Source organism: Crocodylus siamensis, chromosome 3 (genome assembly GCF_052110815.1).
Source record: "Crocodylus siamensis isolate JL-2025a chromosome 3, ASM5211081v1, whole genome shotgun sequence".
In the NCBI taxonomy this organism is placed as follows: Eukaryota; Metazoa; Chordata; order Crocodylia; family Crocodylidae; genus Crocodylus; species Crocodylus siamensis.
Window position 1 is genome coordinate 20336138 of NC_143397.1, and position 20383 is coordinate 20356520.

Below are 20383 nucleotides of genomic sequence, written 5' to 3' on the forward strand. Positions count from 1 at the left end.
CCTCTGCCTGACTTGCTGCTCTGCTTTCCGCTCCTTGTCTTATCTGCCACTCTGCTGCCAATCCCCTTCCTGATCTGCTGTGTGCCACAAAGAGGCTGCCCATGCCACCTGTGGCATGTGTGCTATAGATTGGCCACTCACGATGCCTATTACAGGGGAACTGAACAATTGAGATCCAGAGGAATCCATTGACTCTAATCAGACCTCTGCCACCAGCATGCAAAACTAAGATCCCAATGTCTGAGGGGACAGGAAAAAATGCCAACTGCCCTGTTGCACATTCTTACTGAATGGCAATGGCAAAAGAAACTTAATTTGCAAATAAACTCTATACATGCTTAACAATGAAATATATATCAAACCAGTTTTGTATGTGTGTGTATTATTTAAATAAATAAAATGAGGTCTGGCATCTTGAGTGGCCACAATCTATTACTTCACCAACCACAAAGAACAAAGTCATTCCTGTATTTTCAAAAACCTTAAGAGGTTATTTAAAGTTTACATGATTAGCAGTTTCATGGTGGTACACCTAGCTATGGTGTTTTTCATGCATTAAATAAGAAGCTGTCAACAGGTAACTGAAGATGCCAAGTCTGCTATAGTGTGCTAATTAGCATGCTCCAGCAGACTCATTTAATCAAGTCTGCTCCGATGCATGCTAATTAGCATGCACTGGAGTAAGCATCGGCAAGTATAGGTGCCCTAAATGTCTAATAGGTGGAGTGAGACACGCTGAATCACAGGCCTGAGGTGAAGTCAAACCAAGTCTTATTAGCAGTAGGGGTGTCTTAACTACAGCTTATTGAACAAGCTTTAGATAAAGTACCCCTGCCACCATTTTTAAGTGAGGGACACTGAATACATGAGATGATGCAAGCGATTTAATTAGAGCGGCTTCTGAGAGCTGCTCTAATTAAAATTTCTCCCCCCCCCCCAGTGTGTGTGTCCCAAATACATGTCTGCTTAAAGAGCATAATCCCCAGGGAGGCATATAGTTCTCCCAGTCTTTCATTGGGCAGCATAGTAAACTTCCAGGTGCAGATCCTGTTCCACTCTGCAGAATCATTTTTCCATTCTCCATGAAATAGTCTTTCGATAAAGTGCAGCATTGGAGGCAGGTGGAGAGGTCAGAACCAGCATTCCCGCTAAGCTGCACAGGTGTACTCATGCTGCACTGCTGGGCGTGCCTGTGTGGCCGTGTACATCGCACAGCTGAGAGGGAACAGGGGTCAGAACCTAGGGCTTGCTCTATCTCGGGGCAGTACCCACCTCACAGGAGTGGTTCCCTCTTCCTTGGAGTTATCCTCACCCTAAGAATCTTTCACTTTTGGCCCCAACTTCAACAGGAGGGGTGGAGGATGCTGTCAGTCCTGCCTAGGCCCTGGTCTGGGGGCTAGGGTACTGTCCAGAAAAGCAAGAGATATGGATTCTACTGCCCTTAGGCTGCAAACTGAACCCAAGTCTCCTATGTCCTGGGCAAGTAGGTAGGCCACTAGGTGATCAAGGATGGAAGAAGGTGGGCACCACTGTTAGAGCCATCCCACATGGGTTTTTTTTCTCTGATCACAGATTTGGGTTATAACAGAACATAGATGGAGTTAGAGGTCTGTGTTGCTGTAATTGTTTTATTCTGCGCATGCACAATGAGCCAAATCTAGTCACCTAGGGACCTGTTCAGGCCAAATGTAGAAGGAATTTGGACTGTTGCGCAGCATAGAATAGGCTTGCATTTAGTTAGCACCCTTTTGGAGACAGTGACAGAGAAGGATGTGGACCAAGATCTTCATAGAAGTGGTTTTATTAATGTCTTTCCTTCCCACAAAGACCATAGTGGCTGTACATACTACCTAGCCTTCATATACTTCAGGTTCCTATTTTATATAGCATTCTTTACACCTGCAGGAAGGCCTTGTTACTTACCACTCATTGTTATTTTGCTTTGTCTTTGCTCTGATATTTCTCATGTTTTAAAGATGCCAAGGAGCAGAAGCATTTGAAATTCAGCATTCTGGCTTGGCTAATGGGATTTTCATGAAGTTCTTGAAGGAGCGTTTGTTAGAAGACAAGAAGATTACTGTTCTACTTGATGAGGTTGCTGAAGGTGAATGCAAACCTATATTTTAACCATACTCCTAACTTCCAGTTTACAAAAGCTTGCTTTCTGCTTGCCTGTCAAACTTCTCTTTCATAGCGAGTGGTTTTCCTAACTGCATGCTGTTAAGGCAGACTGATGAAAATGTGTTTCTAAGCTTAAAACAATTCAGGAACAAAGCTCGTATTTGTGGTTTGATGTAGCGGGGGAAAGGAGCAATAATTGTGTAAGTAGGCAAGGTATGAGTAGGCATGTTGCATGTTTGATGCGTAGTTAGCAATCATCTACAGTCAGTGGAGGTATGAGTTATATGGGCCACCAAAATAATTGTTAGTTACTTTTCAGTAAGTGCTTCTTTGCTTCTATTGCATTCTTCCACCTGGCTTACCTTTCTTTAACTAGATATCTGGAAAATATGTAACAGTAGGTAACTGTTTTAGCATGTTATTAAACTTCACAAAAAGGTTTGTGAATTTTCAGGCCATTTTCAAAGGAAAATCTTAACCCAAACAAGCTCAATAGATAGCTATTAAGGTAAAAGGTGTGCCTTTTAAGGTGTGCCTCCCCTCGGGCCCCGGGGGAGGCACACCTGGGCCACGGGTTAGCGAGGATTTAGTTAGGGAGCTTCTGGAGGGGTTGGACACATTCAAGTCAGCCAGTCTGGATGGTCTCCACCCTAGAGTTCTAAAGGAACTGGCCGAGGTCATTGCAAGTCCCCTGGCAGGGCTTTACGAGCACTCGTGGTGCTCTGGTGAGGTACCGGAGGACTGGAAGAGGGCCAACGTGGTCCCCATCTTCAAAAAAGGCAGGAAGGAGGACCCGGGAAACTATAGGCCGGTTAGTCTTACCTCGATCCTAGGCAAGCTGTTTGAGAAAATTATGCTGGCACACATCTAGGAGGGGCCAGCAGGGGACTGCATGCTTAGGGGAAACCAACATGGGTTCATCAGTGGCAGGTCCTGTCAGACCAACCTGGTGGCCTTCTACGATCAGCTCACCAGATCATTAGATGCAGGGGTAGCAGCGGATATAGTCTTCCTGGACTTCCGGAAGGCTTTTGACACCGTCTCTCACCCTGTTCTCATTAAGAAACTGGGGGGCTGTGGTGTAGACACCCACACAGTCAAATGGGTCACCAACTGGCTGGAGGGCCGTACCCAGAGGGTGGTAGTGGATGGGTCCTTCTCAGCCTGGAAGGACATGGGCAGTGGGGCTCCGCAGGGCTCGGTCCTCGGGCCCGCACTGTTCAACATCTTCATCAGTGATTTGGACGAGGGGGTAAAAAGCACCCTGTTCAAATTTGCTGATGACACTAAGATGTGGGGGGACGTGGGCACACTGGAAGGATGCAACAGGCTACAATCAGACCTAGACAGGTTACAAGGGTGGGCAGACGAGAATAGGATGGGTTTCAACACAGACAAGTGCAAGGTGATGCACCTCGGGAGGAACAACCGGCACCATGCCTACAGGTTAGGGAACTCCCCTCTTGTCAGCACGGAGGCGGAAAAGGATCTGGAGGTCATCATTGACTCCAAGATGAACATGGGCCGGCAGTGTGGGGAGGCAGTCAGGAAGGCTACCCACACCTTGGCATGCATCCACAGATGCATCTCGAGCAGGTCCAGAGGGGTGATCCTCCCCCTCTATGCTGCACTGGTCAGGCCGCAGCTGGAGTACTGCATCCAGTTCTGGGCACCACACTTCAAGAGGGATGTCGACAGCATGGAGAGGGTCCAGAGGAGGCCACTCGCATGATCAGGGGGCAGCAGGGCAGGCCCTATGAGGACAGGCTGTGGGACCTGAACCTGTTCAGCCTCCACAAGAGAAGGCTGAGGGGGGATCTAGTGGCCTGTTATAAACTAGTCAGGGAGGATCAGCAGGCATCGGGGGAGTCCCTGTTCCCCCGAGCACCACCAGGAGTGACCAGGAATAACAGTCACAAGCTGGCAGAGGGTAGGTTTAGGGCAGATATCAGGAGGTGCTACTTCACGGTCAGGCTGGCTAGGGTCTGGAACCAACTTCCAAGAGAAGTGGTGCAGGTTCCTACCCTGGGGGTGTTTAACAGGAGGTTAGATGAACACCTTGCTGGGGTCATTTGACCCCAGTACTCTTTCCTGCCATGGCAGGGAGTCGGACTAGATGATCTGTTCAGGTCCCTTCCGACCCTAGAAACTATGAAACTATGAAAAATAATGGTCTTAAAATCCAGGATTTAAAATGAATGTACAGATACAGATATGTCAGAAGGTGCTTTTTTTTTGGTGGGGGAACACCCCTTTCCAATACTATGTTTCCAACAACTGCCCTTGTCAGCTCCAAGGGCTCACAAAGTGGTAAAAAAAAAAAACTTTAGAGAAGGCAAAAAAGTACACATTTGATACAGAGTTTGGAGTCTCACACAGACTCATGGAGGGAGTTCCCAATACAAGCAGAATTCATAAGCTGCCCAAATCTTTCCAGCCCTGAGGATAAAAGTATGAAGCTTGTAATTTCTGTTGAAAGATGTTTCGCTGAATCGTGATGCAACTCATGTGTTATCGGAACCGAAATGTGACATTATGCAGTATGATAGAGAACCATTAGTTGTTAACTTTTATGAGAGGCTAGTTTCCAAATTGGATGTATTAATCACTTTGGCAAGAGCTGTGTTCCAAAGAAACATTCAATATTATATGCAATGTTAAATCCCAAACTTGATTAGTCAACGGTTTATGAATTCATGATTTAAGAAACTTTCACTACCTATACACGTGCGTAGAGGCTACAGCAATGCATTGTAGTTACATTGCGGTGGGGCAGACTCGATTTAATTGCTCCGGGCACTTTAATTAGAGCAGCTCTCACAGCTACTTTATTTAATTAAAGCTCCCCCCTGCCCCCGCCCCCCCCAGTCTTCCAGAGCAAGTTTATAAACACCCCTTGATTTTAATTCAAATGAAGCTATAGGCTGTTGGGTTCAGCTTATAACTCATGGTTATTTCAGATGAACTTAAAGGCCTCCAGTCATCCAGGTACTGAAGAACATAGCTTACTTCAAGGTGCTTTAAAAATACAAGGTTCTCCACCTTGGGAGGAAAAACCTGCAGCATCCTTATAGGCTTGGCAGTGCTACGCTGGCTAGCACTATGGAAGAAAGAGACTAGGGGGTCATCATTGACCACAAGATGAACATGAGCCTGCAATGCGATGCTGCGGCTAGTAAAGCGACCAAAACACTGGCTTGCATCCATAGATGCTTTTCGAGCAAATCCCAGGATGTCATTTTCCCCTTGTACTTCGGTGAGGCCGCAGCTGGAGTGCTGTACCCAGTTTTGGGCTCCACAATTCAAAAAGGATGTGGAGAAGCTTGAGAGAGTCCAGAGGAGAGCCACACGCATGATCAGAGGTCAAGAGAACAGACCATATGACAGACTGAGAGCCATGGGGCTCTTTAGCCTGGAAAGGCGCAGGCTCAGGGGTAATCTGGTGGCCCCCTATAAGTTTATCAGGGGTGACCACCAGCATCTGGGGGAACGTTTGTTCACCAGAGCACCCCAAGGGATGACGAGGTCAAATGGTTATAAACTACTACAAGATCGTTTCAGGCTGGACATAAGGAAGAATTTCTTTACTGTCTGAGCCCCCAAGGTCTGGAACAGCCTGCCAGCGGAGGTGGTTCAAGCAACTATATTGAACACCTTCAGGAGTAAACTGGATACTTATCTTGCTGGGATCCTATGACTCCTGCTGACTTCCTGCTATTCGGGTGCGGGGCTGGACTCAATGATCTTCCGAGGTCCCTTCCAGCCCTAATGTCTATGGAATCTATGCTTCAATGGCACTACTAGCATGCTTAATGTTGGTCACCTGCTACAGTACCATGTAGAACCAGGTCCTTGAGACAAATGGAAAATATTTTTAATTAAATGTGGGATCAGGCTGAAAAATAGCTAAGAAAATGTTCTCACAGGACATCTTTTGTGCTGTGCATTGGCCTGGAGTGAATTTGAGTAATCAAGCAATACGCACCTTCTGAAAATGCAGGTTTATCATGGAAATGCTGACACAATCATAACCATAGTAACCTGATGTCGTTACAGTGATGTAACTGCTTTAATTAGAATTTCATCAGCTTTGATTCCTAGAAAACTATTTACATCTTCTCTTTAGATATGGGCAAGTGTCACCTTACCAAAGGCAAGCAGGCTTTGGAGATTCGCAGCAGTTTATCCGAGAAGAGAGCGTTAACTGATCCCATTCAGCAAACGGTGTCTTCTGCAGAGTCCCTGGCACGCAACCTCCAGTGGGCCAAAGCACATGGTACAGTAAAGAGTGTTTTCTAGCTCTCTCCATCCGGATGGAATTTCAGTATTTCTTCTTGCTTGAAACTGGTTAAACAGTTTGATTAAAAATACTTGGGGACATGCCAGTTTGCTAGCTGCGCTCAGTGCTCTTCCCTTCTTCACAGGTTGTGATTAACTGAATAGAAATGGGCCTGCAGTTCACAGTTCAGATCTACCTCTAAATTGTCACAAGTGTTCAGGTCTTGGAAGTTTTTGCTTGTATTTACCTCAGATAAGATGGTAAAGAAATGTGTGAGATTCTGACTTTTTCTCCTGTATGGTAACTTCATGAGCATACCAGACACAATAGCTGACTCTCTTTTTTTAATGAAACAGCATTCACTTATTTCTTTCTAATAGGATAAGGCAATGGCTGGCAACCTTTACAAGCCATGGGCCAGAACAACCCAGCACCAGTCTGATCCAGGCCAGGTGGCTTCCATGGCATATTAATGGGGGGCGGGGGCAGGCAGCTGGGATCTGTGTCTGCTCCACTACCACTTCTCCCAGCTTCCCAGCTGTGGTGTGAGTGCAGCTTTCAGCCAGTAGGGAGCTGCACCAGGGCCAGAGAAAGCTGTGCTGCATCTGGGAGGCAGAGGGTGGGAGAGGGAAGGGGGAGAGGGGAAGGGAGTGGGGGAGGGAAGGGTAAGTAGCAGCAGTGTGGACAAAGCTTCCAGCTGCATGGCCCCAACACAGCCCCCCACCAGCTGGAAGCTGCACTCATGCTGCAGCCAGGGGAAGGCTAGGGGATGGGGGGAAGAAGCAGCAGCAGCAAGGGTGCCTGGTCCTGATGCAATTCCTTGCTGCTTAGCCACAGCATGGGCATGGTATGGATGCTGGCATAGGGAAAGCCCTTAGGCTCTCTGCACTGGATCCATTGGCTCTATAGGCTGCCCAAAGGCCATATGTTGCTGGCCTCTGGGTTAGAGAGTAGTTGTGACACTTGTGAGCAGATGACTAGAAAAGAAACAGAAGCGTTTCAAACTACTGCCTACTTTTTTTTGCTATCACAAAGGCTTATTAGGTGCCTGGTCCATATAAGTATAAGTATTGAGCACCTAACTTGTATGTTTGTCTTCATGCGTTTCCCTCCTGTATTTCAGTAGTTTAAGAATTTAATCCCAAGAATTAAATCTCAGTTTCATGCAGTGACTAAAAAAATTGACATGTGGCCTGATCATAGACTCAGGGTTTTTAGGTTCATAGTCACTATGCAGACTCCTATAGTCATAGTTTTCCTATTATTGTAGGCCTCCTTCATTCATAGGAAAACAACTGTCAAAGATTTGCATCTGGCCTGGGGGCAGCTTTGTACTGATACCTGTTGATTGGTATCAACAGAACTAAGGCAGCGCAATTTTTGTGTGTAGACAAAGACTTAAGCTAATTGGCTGGCTCAAGCCATTGGAGGGTTGAAGGAAAAAAGTTGTTCCAGTTGCCATAGATGTTGTTACTCTAGTAATGCTCAGTTTGGAATGAAGGCAAGGATGGTTGACAAGGGCTCCCACTGTGTCTGCTACAGCACCAGCAAGTAAGGCCAAAGTAGAATATAAACGTTAACTGCTAATAATAAGCATGGAAGAAGATGCTGTGAGTTTAGGGTGAGGACTTGCTAAACTTTCCTGAAGGTTGGTTAGAGTGAGCTTTTCTTTTTAATGAATTTATCCAAAATATGTATTTGCAGAACTTCCAGAAAGCATGTACCTTGAATTTAAATGTGGCGTTCAAATTCAGCTGGGGTTTGCAGCAGAATTTTCCAATGTCATGATAATCTACACAAGGATAGTAAAGAAACCCCCTGAAATAATTGTTTGCAAAGCCTACGTTACAGACTTCCCACTTGTAAGTGTTTCCTGCCTATTTCAATGATTTGTCTGTATGCAACTTAGCCATCTGGCTGCTGCTGCTAATGCATATAAAAATTGCATCCAGTGATCATATTGGTGAATCCCTGCTCCTTTACATCCTCTTACCCTTCCTCCTCCAGCCTAACATAATATTATGCTCACAGTTTGATTCTCACTTGTTTATTTCCACAGGACTTGGATGTGGATCCCAAAGAGGCAAATAAGGGAACGCCTGAAGAAACTGGCAGCTATTTAGTATCCAAAGACCTGCCTAAACACTGCCTTTACACTAGACTAAGTTCACTGCAGAAACTAAAGGTTTCGATAATTTTCTTATTTCTCACACATTTACACCATTTGCTTCACAACCACAAAGAGATCAACTTACATTATGCATAAACCATAAGTGCTGTGGCTACTTGGAAGACGATTGCATTAACATGTATTCTAGCTGCTTAAAGAACAAAAATAGCTAAGAGCACCTTTTGGTGATTTGGTTCTGAGGCTGAAAACTGAAAATGTGGTCAAGACAGAGCTGATGGTCATGAAGTCATAATGTCATTACACAAGTCATTGTTCATCACAACTCTAGGGAATGTTCTTTGCAGATTGAGGCTTGTATTTTTTTGGAGAAGTTGGCAGCATCTGTACATATCAGTGGATGTGTTGTCATGTTTTCTGGTTTACTAACAGTATTGCCTTAAGCAGAGCTGTATGTTATGAAGTCACTGGCAGGAAGTGAAAATATTAGAAATCATTTCCTAGTCGGCTTGCACCCTGGAGTCTCTAGATTTCTCAGGTGCTCTCGCATTGTGAAATGACAGTGCAGAATCATTGCCATTTCACAATGTGGTTGGTTCTGGGGCTGGTTTTGTTCAATATCTTAATCAGTGACCTGGAATATAGGATGGAGTACACCCCCAGCAAGATTGCAGATGACACCAAGCTGGGAGCAGTAGTAGATATGCTGAAGGGTAGGGCTAGGATTCAGAGACCTCAGCAAATTGTAGGATTGGACCAAAAGAAATCTCATGAGGTTCAATAAGGAGAAGTGCAAAGCCCTGCTCTTATGATGAAACAATCCCATGTACTGCTGCAGGCGGGGGGCTGACTGGCTGGGCAGCAGCTCTGCAGAAAAAGACCTGGGGGGTTACATTGGACAATAAGCTGAATATGAGCCAACAGCATGCCCTTGTTGCACAGAAGGCTAATGGCATCCTGGGCTGCATTAGTAGGAGAATTACAAGCAGATTGAAGGAAGTAATTATTCCCCTCTATCTGGCACTGGTGAGGCCACATCTTGGAGTAGTGTCCGGTTTTGGGCCCCCCAGTACAGAAATTATGTGGACAAATTGGTTAGGCAGCTAACGAACATGTTATATGAGGAGAGGCTGAGGAATTGGGAATATGAGGAACTAGGCTTATTTAGTCTGCAGAAGAGAAGACCAAGAGGGGATTTAATCGCAACCCCTGACTCCCTGAAGGAGGGTTCCAAAGAGGATGGAGCTGGGCTGTTCTCAGATGACAGAACAAGGAGCAATGGTCTCAAGCTGCAGTAAGGGAAGTTTAGGTTAGATATTAGGAAAAACTTTCTTACCAGGAAGGTAGTGAAGCACTGGAACAAGTTATCCAGAGAGGTTGTGGATTCTCCATCCTTGGAGGTTTTTAAAACGCAACTAGACAAAGCCTTGGGTGGGATGATCTAGTTGGGGCTGGTCCTGCTTTGAGCAGGAGGTAGAACTAAATGACCTCCTGAGGTCCTGTCCAACCCTAATTTTCTATGATCAGAAGAAAACCTTGGACCTTCTGTGCTATATGTGATCTGTCGTATCTTTCTTCCAGGGCTCGGTGCCACAAGAGAACTCAGATGCTTCCAGAATTTTCAAATGTCGCAGTGGGAGCGTGGGTGGGGGAGTGCTCAGCTTAAGAATGCCTTCTTACACTACTACCCACAGGTGTATAAATCCAGTTCTCTGAGCTAGTTGGGCATATCTATTTAGCGCCTGGTTTAAATTGCAGTTTTGACTTTTTTATGAAAATCACAAAATTAAGTGATTTTCACAAAAAATGTGATTTGCAACAAAATACAACAATATGGCTGCTTGCTAGGGAGTTTTGGTGAATGTGCCCTGAATCTTAGATGCGTGCAGGATATGGTCCTGTGTGGGTAGTGTTCATTTAACAGCAGTGGTCAACAATGGTGCTGGTTATAGATCTCCTCTTACACCACCTAAAAATGTTTTAGTTTTCACATCATATGAATACTTGTGGTCTTATATGACCATTTCTTTTGGGGAGAAATAACCTTATTTTCCCTATTCACAGGAACACTTGATCTTCACAGTTTGTCTGCACTACGAGTATCCAGGAATAGAAGAGACAATGGATGAAAGGAAGGAGGTTAATGTTGGAAAACCTCTCATTGCTAAATTAGGCATTCATCATGGATTCAAGAAAAATAGCTGCCTGCAGACATGTTGCAAGGCAAATGATCCTTTCCATAACCAAGCAACCAGCACAGTTGCACCTGAATTCTACCTCTCTCCCAGTCGCCATCATCCAAATTCCTACCCAGCTGTTTACCAGGCAAACCCTGCTCATCTGGACAGTGCTACTCACTTGGAGGCATGTGCTTGCAATGTATCTTTGAATATGCAAAAGCCGAGAAAAGAAATGAGGAATTACTTATCCCACTTAACAAATGGTAACGTGCCGGTAGAGACAACTGATGACACAGTCGAACTGGGATTCCATTTCTCCAACAGCCTTGGGTTTGCTCAGCAGCACTAGCTAAGGTTTTGGTAGAACATACAGCAGCAGTATTCCTGGCTTGGGAGTGCCAGTACTACTTGTATATGCCTTTGCATAGGTGGTACAAGAGATTGAAAGTTGGGTGTGGTTTATTTTATTCTCTCCCAGAAAACATTTAAGATCCAGAGAGTCAAGTCTGAAACATAAATTCCCTTGTTCATTTCTGAATATTTCATCAGCATGAAAGCCCGGTGTGGATGAATCCTGGGAAGCTGAGGGGGAGGACCCATAGGCACTAACTGGTAGGCCTACTGCAACTGGCCAAAACTTGCCAGTGAGCAAAAGAACAGAGCAGCAAGTGTGCTGTGGTTGGAGGATGCTGCGTGCTTCTGATACCAAAGGTTCTCTTTTGAATGCTGCAGGCCTGGCTTTCCCTAGCTGTTCAATCCAATCTACAAGGATTGTCCTTTTTAATAAAACTAAGCTCTGTATGTATACTTTATAAAATTAAAATGGTCTGTTAGTCACAAAGTGATAGTGGATGTTTCCGTCCTGCAGCATCAGGTGAGTTTGACATTCCAATTTCCTCCTTATCTGAAAAATGGGATATTTAATTTCATAAAGTAAATACGAGCAGGGCGTATAGGTATGCATCATCTTGTAGGACCTAGGATCTTTGGAGTAATTGATACCTAACATAAATGAGCTGAGGGAGAAGGATGTTTCCATGGCAATGCGAGAACAGTAAATGACTTTGTATTCTTGTTCTAAAAATTCACAAGGAAGTCTGCATTTCAGTATCCTTTCTCATCTACGTAAATCCAGTCAATGTGAATGCGTGAGGCTCCCACGCACTTGGGTGCCGCTAATAAGTAGATGTTACCTCAAGTGCACATGTTCTTTTCTGTTGAATCAGCCTGCCATGTTGGCAAGATACATGCCCAGTGCCTGGTAGAAATTAGCAGAGGGTTGAAGAGCAGTCAGCCTAGGAAAGGTAGAAGGCATGCTTGTAGGGGGAAAGGAATCACTAATTATTAAGAGCAATGGGCCACAAAGTCTGTGAGACGGTATGAAGCCGGAAGATCCTGCTGGTGCCTCGCAACACGCCATAAGAATGGTGAGAAACTCTTCTTTCCCCTTTGGGTCTGATCTTTTGAAGCTTTCCTGAAGTGTTAAATTTGTGTTGCTAAACTGTAGAGACAATCTTCTGTCCAGAAGGAGCACTAGAGTTGAGTTTTCAAAATGATCATCACCCTCCTTTATTGCTTTGAAGATGAGATGGGGCAAAATCTTAGGGCCTATTTTGTCCTGAATGTGACAGCACCACAATGGCCCCTATTGAATCTCACACCTCAACCAGCCCAGTAAATTATACAAGTTGGATGATGGCTGCTTGAGGAACTTTGAGCTAACATGTATGGAGGATTCTCCTTGACACCAGGGTCCTGCTTTGGGATGCAAATGTGTTCTTGGTTAAAAAACTTGCCTCCTAGATTCCCCCCAGGCCAGACTGAGTTCATTTTGTACCCTTAACTGTGAAATTGCCTGACCCCCAAAACAAGTAGATTAACTCAAGCTGCACTTGGCAATTACCGTTGCTATTTCTAGCGATGCTCTTTGGAACATCTTAGGTTAGCTCCTGGTACAAAAATGAGCTATGCGTCTATCTATCTCCATTCACTTTGTTGGCATGCATGTGGTAATGTTCCAGGAGAAGACCACCTGGAGAAGGCTCATCTATGCAAGATCTGGGCCCTCAGTTTCATATGCGCTGCTGCAATGAAAACTGCTGTGACCCTCTCTTTGGAGGATGTGTGGCTGGAAACAGAGCTAGGCAAAATATTTAGACAAATGGTTTATTTCCTGAAAAATGCAAGTTGGGCTCAGCTGATCTGTTTTGCAGATTCTGTATAAATTCAATGAATAGTTTTGATCTGGAAAAATGGGGGAAAGAAAACTTTGAAAAATTGAAACCATTTTGTTTGCATTTTTTTAATGAAATATTTCAAATTTCAAATTTATTTTTGTTCCAGGCCAACATTTTCTCCTGAAATTGAGCTATAAAATTATTATTTTTTATTTTTATTTTGGGGTGGAGGTTGGTTTGTTTTGTTTCTGCTATTAAAATGGAAACATCAGTTGTTCACATAGCTGTTGCTAGAAATTTGCGTTAGCGCAACTGGAAATATTTGTTGATGGTTTTAAGGTAATCTCGATGCTTTGGAAGTGGAAGTATAACAATACATCTTACAGTTTAACATTGTACAAGTTACATATGAACCTTTTCTCTCCCCAGGGACAACTATCAGGTTGAATAGCTGTGCGCCTAGTTTTTTGCCACAGAGGGCATATGTACAACTAAGCAATTAATTTTCTTGTGCTAAAATTATTTTCATTAAAGACTTTTTACATTAGATGGCAAGGCAAGGAAAAGTGAAGGCTGGATAATTGGTCTCTACTCCTATGTTTCTCACTGGTCTGTGGGAGATGCTATAAATGAAAGCTGTTTCTGTTTTTAAAATGCTGCATGGATTATGTATATACCTATAATGCTGGAGGCTGCAAAGGAGAGAAGAACAGTGTGGGGGGGGGGGGGGGGGAACCCTGGTCATTCCCAATTCACGCTCCCTTTCAGCAGTCACTCTGCCACTGTGACAGGATGCTGGGCAAGATGGGCCTATGGCCTGACCCAGTAAATGGCAGTTCTTATGATTAAGTATATTGAAGAAGAATGTAAAAGGGATGAGTTATAGGGTCCTATAATTCTAAAGCCTTATAATGAAACATTTTCTGGCAAGAGGTTTCACATTTTCTAATATCTTAGCCAAAATATTGGGTGGACTTTTGTTTGTGGTCTTTCTGTGTAGTGATGGTAAAAGGAATGCTTATAATCCCACTTGAATGTGGTTAATAAGCATTATTAAGTGGAGATAATTCATGGAAATGTGTTTATCTACTTGTGCTCAAAGTTGGACATTCCACAGTGGCAGAGATGCAAGTGTTATTTATTTACTGAGTGAAAATCAAGATTAACATATTTGAAAATGAGGCTGAGTTTTCAATCTGCTTCTCTGGAGTTTTCAATCTGCTTCTCTAATAGTGAAATATTTATTGATATGATTGAATGTATCTGTATATTGATTTGTGTGTGTGTAAACAGATAAATATGGTTTATAAAATAATGTGTAGCTTGAGGTGTAGTTCAAGGCAGTAATATTTACCTTAACATTTGCCATATTTTGTTTTAAAATAATCTATTTTCTACTGTTGCAATAAAAAATCTAATTAATAAATAGATAGATAAAGTAGCTCTGTCCCTTTTCTTTCACTTTAAGTTCCAGTTAAAGGAAAAGTACATGATGGAAATGACAAAAGAAATAGGTTGCTAACTAAACTTAGAAATACTAGCTAGGCAGTCTATTGGGTACCACTGAAATACAGAGAAAGGTCTCTTCTCCATGTCGTAGCTCAGTGTGTAGCTTGGGACCATAAGTGTGGTCGGTGGTAGAAAGGTAAGAAAGGTTTGTTGACTTAACAAACACGCAACTACACGTAAATAACAAAACCAGGACAGATGATAATAATTTGCGTCGGGAACTTATCAGCCATCTCCTCTGATGCCTGACATACAACAAGTTTCTCTTTCCACGAAGCTCAGTGAAGTCAGGCGTGCCCGATCAGTGCTGTCCGAGGGGTACCGGGAAGAACCCTGGTATTCAGTCCCTTGGGATCCTTGAGATCCATGGGCCCACTGAATCCAGGCCAGCAGCTATCTTAAATTAGGAGCTTTTTTACAGAGCTGCATCTTCCTTCTAAATGATTTTCAGATGTGCTGGCCAACTTACAATTTCTGAGCTAGGCTGATAACTTACAGCCATCCAGATTCTCCCATTATAATTATTCTTAGGACTGACCAATAGCAGTACAAGCCTTGCATTCTTCTGATGAGGTTAATTTTAACTATGCCACAGGGCCTACCATTACTTCTATAAGGCTTTGCTAAATTTACTAGGCCTTACTTCATACAAGGCCTTTCTATATCTTTGACTTTAATTAGGCTCTTAGCAACAACATATAGCTTAATATCTGAACAAATGACAAAAAAAACACTTGGTCTAATCTTCATAGAGCCTTCAGCAAGTACCTTTGTTACACAAGCATAATTTTCAGCTGTCACATTTACCTGCTTTGTACCTGGATTTTCCTCTCACTGAAATGAGTTGCATTTTTTTGACTGAGCATGTCCAAGGTTATTTCATTAATTCATAAGTATTTGAAATATTCAGATAAAATGTGTAAGAGAATCTCAAAATGTTATGTTTTCTTTAATTACCATAATGCTTAGGAAATTGGTCAAAGGATGGCATGGTATTCCCTGATGGTATGTGTACCCATTTGTAGAGCATGCTAACTAATGGAATGGGAAGGGTTTCCAGAAGCAAGGCGGGCAGGGCAGTCTCTTAAAGGAAGCTGGAACTGACTGTGGACAAGTAGCCACAGGTAGAAGTTGTGAAAAGGAAGACCATTCACCATGGAAGGAATGGCTCCAGGGGTAAGGAGGTGGAACTGTATTGAACGTGCACCAAAGCAATGACTTGGCATCCATTTTGGGGGTGGTGCACTTGGAACAAGTACTGCACTTTCCTGATTCCCCATTTAACATGGTGGGGAAGGCCCTGGTCTTAGAATTGAGTATGAGGGTAGTGGGGTGAGGAAAGCAGGCAACTACCAGGGTTGGAGCCATAACTGCAGCTGCTGCCTACTTCCCCCCTCCCCCCCACCTCTGTATCCCACCATTGCCTTGCAACCTCTTCCCCCTCCTTATCCCCACCATGCAGCCTCTTCTCTTGCACCTGCCCCTTGTCTTTCCCCCCGTACTGTTGCTCCATGCCAGCAAAGCTCTGTGTCCATTCTAACCTCGGAAACTGAGCACAACCCCAACCTGGCCTCATAGCAGTGGCACACAGCCCGCAAGCTGCTATGGGGGCTGGGCTGGGGCCGTGCTTCGTGCCCCTGGGTAGGATAAGGATAGAGCCTGCCAGAGCAGAGTAAGAGTAAGGCAGGGAAGGAGGGAGAAGAGACTGTGGGGGTGGAGGGAGCAGAGGCTGGGAGGACAAGCAGGAGGGGGAGCCAGAGGCAGAGAGGGGGAAAGGGAGCCCAAGGCTGCAGGGAGTAGGGAACAGGCAGGGGGTAGGCACAAGCTTACAGGCAAGCTACTTGACCTCCTCATAACACCTGTCACCCCACTGCCTGATCCCTGCAGCAGTGGAGGAAATGAATTAAAGATGACCCTCCAGTAATTAAATTTCATACATGGAAACAACACATTTATAGATTTTCCATGTTTAGGATCTAATCATTAGTTCATCTTAAATTCAGGGTCATCTTAGATTTGGGTAAATGTGGTATATTGTGTTTCACTGCAGTACTCCCTGGTGTAGTCCAAAGGCAGTGTAGACGGGCACCCACAGTTTATGGTCTTAATGCAACTTGTCGAAGTCTAGAGGAACCTTCCATTAGACTTCGGTGGACATTACTGTGACCCTAAATGACCACCACTAGGCAATTTACTGTTGTTGGAACACCCCCATTGATCCTATCACACTCAGCCTTGATTAAAAGGCAGAGGACTCACAGAAAGGCCCTACGATGTCAACTCCTTCCCTGACCAAAGGAAACAGACTCTTCTTCCATTAGGATATGTTATGAAGGGCACAAATCATCTGAAATAGGGCCAGAGGAAAGGCTTTTAAATACTTGGTTAAGTTAAGGCTATAATTACATCCTGTTGACTTCACTGGGATTAAAACATACACTACAAACTAACTACAGGTTCTCCTAACTTAACATCATCCTGGTTAACATAATTTCATTATTACATCGCTGATCTATTAGAGAACATACTCATTTAAAGCCACGCAATGTTCGGTCATAACATCGTTTGGCCGCTGCTTGCCATTAGGTGACTACTGTGATGTAACTGGATTTGCTTAACATAGTTTCACTTAAAGTTGCATTTTTCAAGAATGTAACTACGATGTTAAGTGAGAAGTAGCTGTACAGGCTTGAACAGCCTTCTTGACTAGGGATGTCTTCCCTTACCAGAGACTCCTGATTTTCATTGTTGGCTTAAGGTTGCATGCGCTTGAGAGAACATTAAGTTTTGGTGTGAATCCTTAGTGGAAGTTGATTTGTCTGGCCACTTTAGATACCTTTTTGTCTTCCCCCACCCTCACTGCTTCACCTACCCTCTGTGTATATTCTATATATATACGTGAAGGCCCATTTGCAAGAAGTTCTGTGAGAAAATCCATATAAGTCCAGGCTTCTTGGGCAATGCCAGCAAAGTTCAAAAACTCTGTAACCCAATACCTCAAAATGTTTTTTTCTGCTTTGTTTTGTTTTTTTCCTCCTTTAACTGTAGGATAAGCCACGGAAATCAGAATGCAGAAAGCTTAGGTTAATGTACCATGAAACTTCTGAGTTCATGCTCCCTTTTCTGGCAGGGATAGGGAATGGATAGCTTGAGGAGGTCATAAAGAGGCTTCTCTTAAATGGATGGCTGGTGATGTATGGGATTTGGGCTTTTAAGCACTCACTGCTCCCTTAGCTTTGCTCAGAATGCAGGTCTGATCCATTGGCTGAAGTAGCTGGATTTAGTGCTTCCTCTGCTGCAGATTTATTTTTGGGGTAAGTTTTCTCTTCCTCCACTTCTCTCTGCAGCAACAAAGCAGCCAATGGAGTTTCATAGCAATTTACCATACAAAAAATGAATTAGTCATTTGCACATTGCAAGTATTTTAAGGAATTCACACAGTCTGACGTGTGCCTCTGTCTGGCACTCAAGTTCTTGTTTTGTTTTTCTAATTTAGGCAAGTACTCTAGGGATGTGTTTCTTTTGAAAAACCTTTCTGGAGTAGCCTATATAGCTAGGGAGAGATCTTCCTGTCCTGCACAAGTCTGTCTCAAACTGTTTTTAAGCATTTATCATTCACTGTTCAGAATTCAAAACATTTGTCATATAGCAAATCAATCAAATGTACAGAATGTTTTAATGGAACTTGACGACTGCTTTTTTGAGTTGACTCCCGTAACCGGCACTGACTAATGTAATTCTCTAACTTCAACTTTGCCACCACAGAGACATGGAGGATTCTGGAGTCCGGTCACTGGAGTGTAGAACATGGATACAGAGGCACTAGCCATTGGTTTACATCAGAGATGATGAAAAACAGGTTGAAGTTATGGAGAGAAAGTAGCACAGGCCATTGGTCCAATTTTTATCCTCTATTTCCCATCATCATCCCTCTATTTAACTAATATAATCTTTTGTCTATTTGGGGAAGGATGCCTTGGATTTGACATCTTGATCCATAGAGGCCATTATGCCTCCTTCAAAAGCTGACGCTTCCAGCAGCACTGGAGCAGATAAAATAGATCCATTTTCCAAATCACTGATGCCCTTCCCTACAGCACCTATGTGTTACTATGAAGTTCTCTAAAGTGCAGTTTCTGCTTAACTTGAGGCCTCTGGATCTCTGCAGAAACTGGTACGGCTGCATGCACACTTCATATTTACTCTATACAGTTCTCTGCTTTTGGCATGCTGTTAATATTCAAGACAGGAGTTGATTATCGGACAGGAGTACAATGCTCTCTTGCTTTTAAGTAGCAGGCATTTCCATTTAAGCAATCACTGAACACTGGCTTAAAACAGGTGTTGCACCACATAACCGGTATACCCTTGACCTGCGAGCCTGGGTCCGCACGACTGGCTTGGCACAGAAGGGATCGATAACTGGACAGGTGGGGATTAACGGTGAGCAGGAGTCAGGCTACTTAAGCGTATTAGTTACAAAAATATTTATTGTACTTACGCTACCGATGGTCATAGCATAGGTAGGATAGTTGGCTTTGTTCAGTTACAGTGCATGAACTTAAAACAAACTAAAGGGGGTCTGTTGGTTCACGGGGTTCTTGAGCTGAGCCCTTGCTTCCTACCTCTGGTGCCAAAGCCCGGGATAGGTGCGGCTGCCCGACTCAACAGCCCCAGAACTGGTCAACACCTCATGTAAGGAAATGCACTTTCGATCGACCGACAACCTTCCGAGAGCTCTTTGACGAAACGATCAGACGAACCGGTGAACAAGATGCACCAAATGAAGAACGGCTGGCAGGCAGAAGGTATCTGCAGGTGGTCAATCTGCTGACAATAGCTCCAAGGTGTGCGCGTGGAGTTCTCCACTTAATGGTGGGAATCTGCTCTTATTTATAGTCAGCAATGACCAATCACCTCATGCCAATTGTGCATAATTATTGACCGCCAATTACATTTTTACACCAGTGACCTAGATACATATTCAAGCGACCTAGATTCATTTGACCCAGATACATTATTCATCTGGCTGCCCTCAGTGGGTTCAAAAGGTCAACCTTGTGAGTGGCACCTGCAATACTTATCATTGCAGACAACAAGCTTCTAAGTGTGGAGAACAACTTTTAACAAACTCCAGTTGTAATGCTTCTTTTAGCAAAGAAATAAAGGCTACTAGTGCTGAGGGGTCTTTATGGCCTGTGTCCTTACTAAGTTATTATGGGCTTCTGCTTTGCTGGAATCAGCACTCTAACCTGACATAAAATTCAGGCATGACAACGGGGTCACTGGATTTTATGCTGCTGATGTTATTGGTATTCATCTTGTGTCAGTCACTTAGTAGCCATCTCCTTTCCTGCACACAGGGCCTTAGAACTACTTCTGTTTTTCAGAAATACTCAAATGCTCTGTGCATAATTTCTTTCAATATCAATAAATTCCCGGTTTTAAATAATACTCCATAAAGTCTATGCAGTACCTAAAACACAGTGTTTTGAGATGTGTTGGTTTTTCTCTGAAAGATAAGGCACTAGGTTGGCTCATATATGTGAAATTAAATGACATAATATGGGATACACAATGAATATGTCGTAGTATAAATATAGCAGTATGGATTTGAATATAATGATGTAAGTATGAATCACAATATAAATATCTACATTTATTATGAATGTATAATATAATCCTAATTATAATCCTTCTGTAACTATGGTGCTTGGTTTTTAATTGGATTCACCAGCTATTTTAGTTTATTTATAGTGTAGTGCAATGGTTGAAGTCAGCATGTCTCCACAGTAATTGCTTAAACAACTTTTATAATGTGTCACTGCTACAGTTTACCCTTACCAGGTTTAATTCACAGTTTATTAAAAAAAGAAAACAAAACTTTCCCATCATCATGCACAGCCAAAACCGGAGACCACAATTAGCGTGGGGTTTGTGTTACCACAGCAACCAGTCTTCACACATACTTTTGTCACTCAGAAGAGCT

The 20383-nt window shown here is 43.6% G+C and overlaps 1 protein-coding gene across 4 annotated transcripts in view; it reads left to right on the forward strand.

Annotated features, from left to right (window-relative positions):
• MALT1 (MALT1 paracaspase) overlaps positions 1-16043 on the forward strand; it is a 74374-nt gene extending 58331 nt beyond the window's left edge. For 2 of the 4 annotated variants that reach the window (XM_090037868.1, XM_090037869.1), the window contains exons 13-17: positions 1977-2104; positions 6248-6397; positions 8105-8262; positions 8460-8585; positions 10593-16040. In XM_090037868.1, the coding sequence (XP_089893994.1) occupies positions 1977-2104; positions 6248-6397; positions 8105-8262; positions 8460-8585; positions 10593-11057 (1027 nt within the window). In that variant the 3' untranslated portion in view covers positions 11058-16040. Of the gene's footprint in view, positions 1-1976; positions 2105-6247; positions 6398-8104; positions 8263-8459; positions 8586-10592 lie in introns of all 4 variants that reach the window. The other 2 variants (XM_090037867.1, XM_090037865.1) reach the window with 2 other exon arrangements.
• The last annotated feature ends 4340 nt before the right edge of the window (positions 16044-20383 follow it).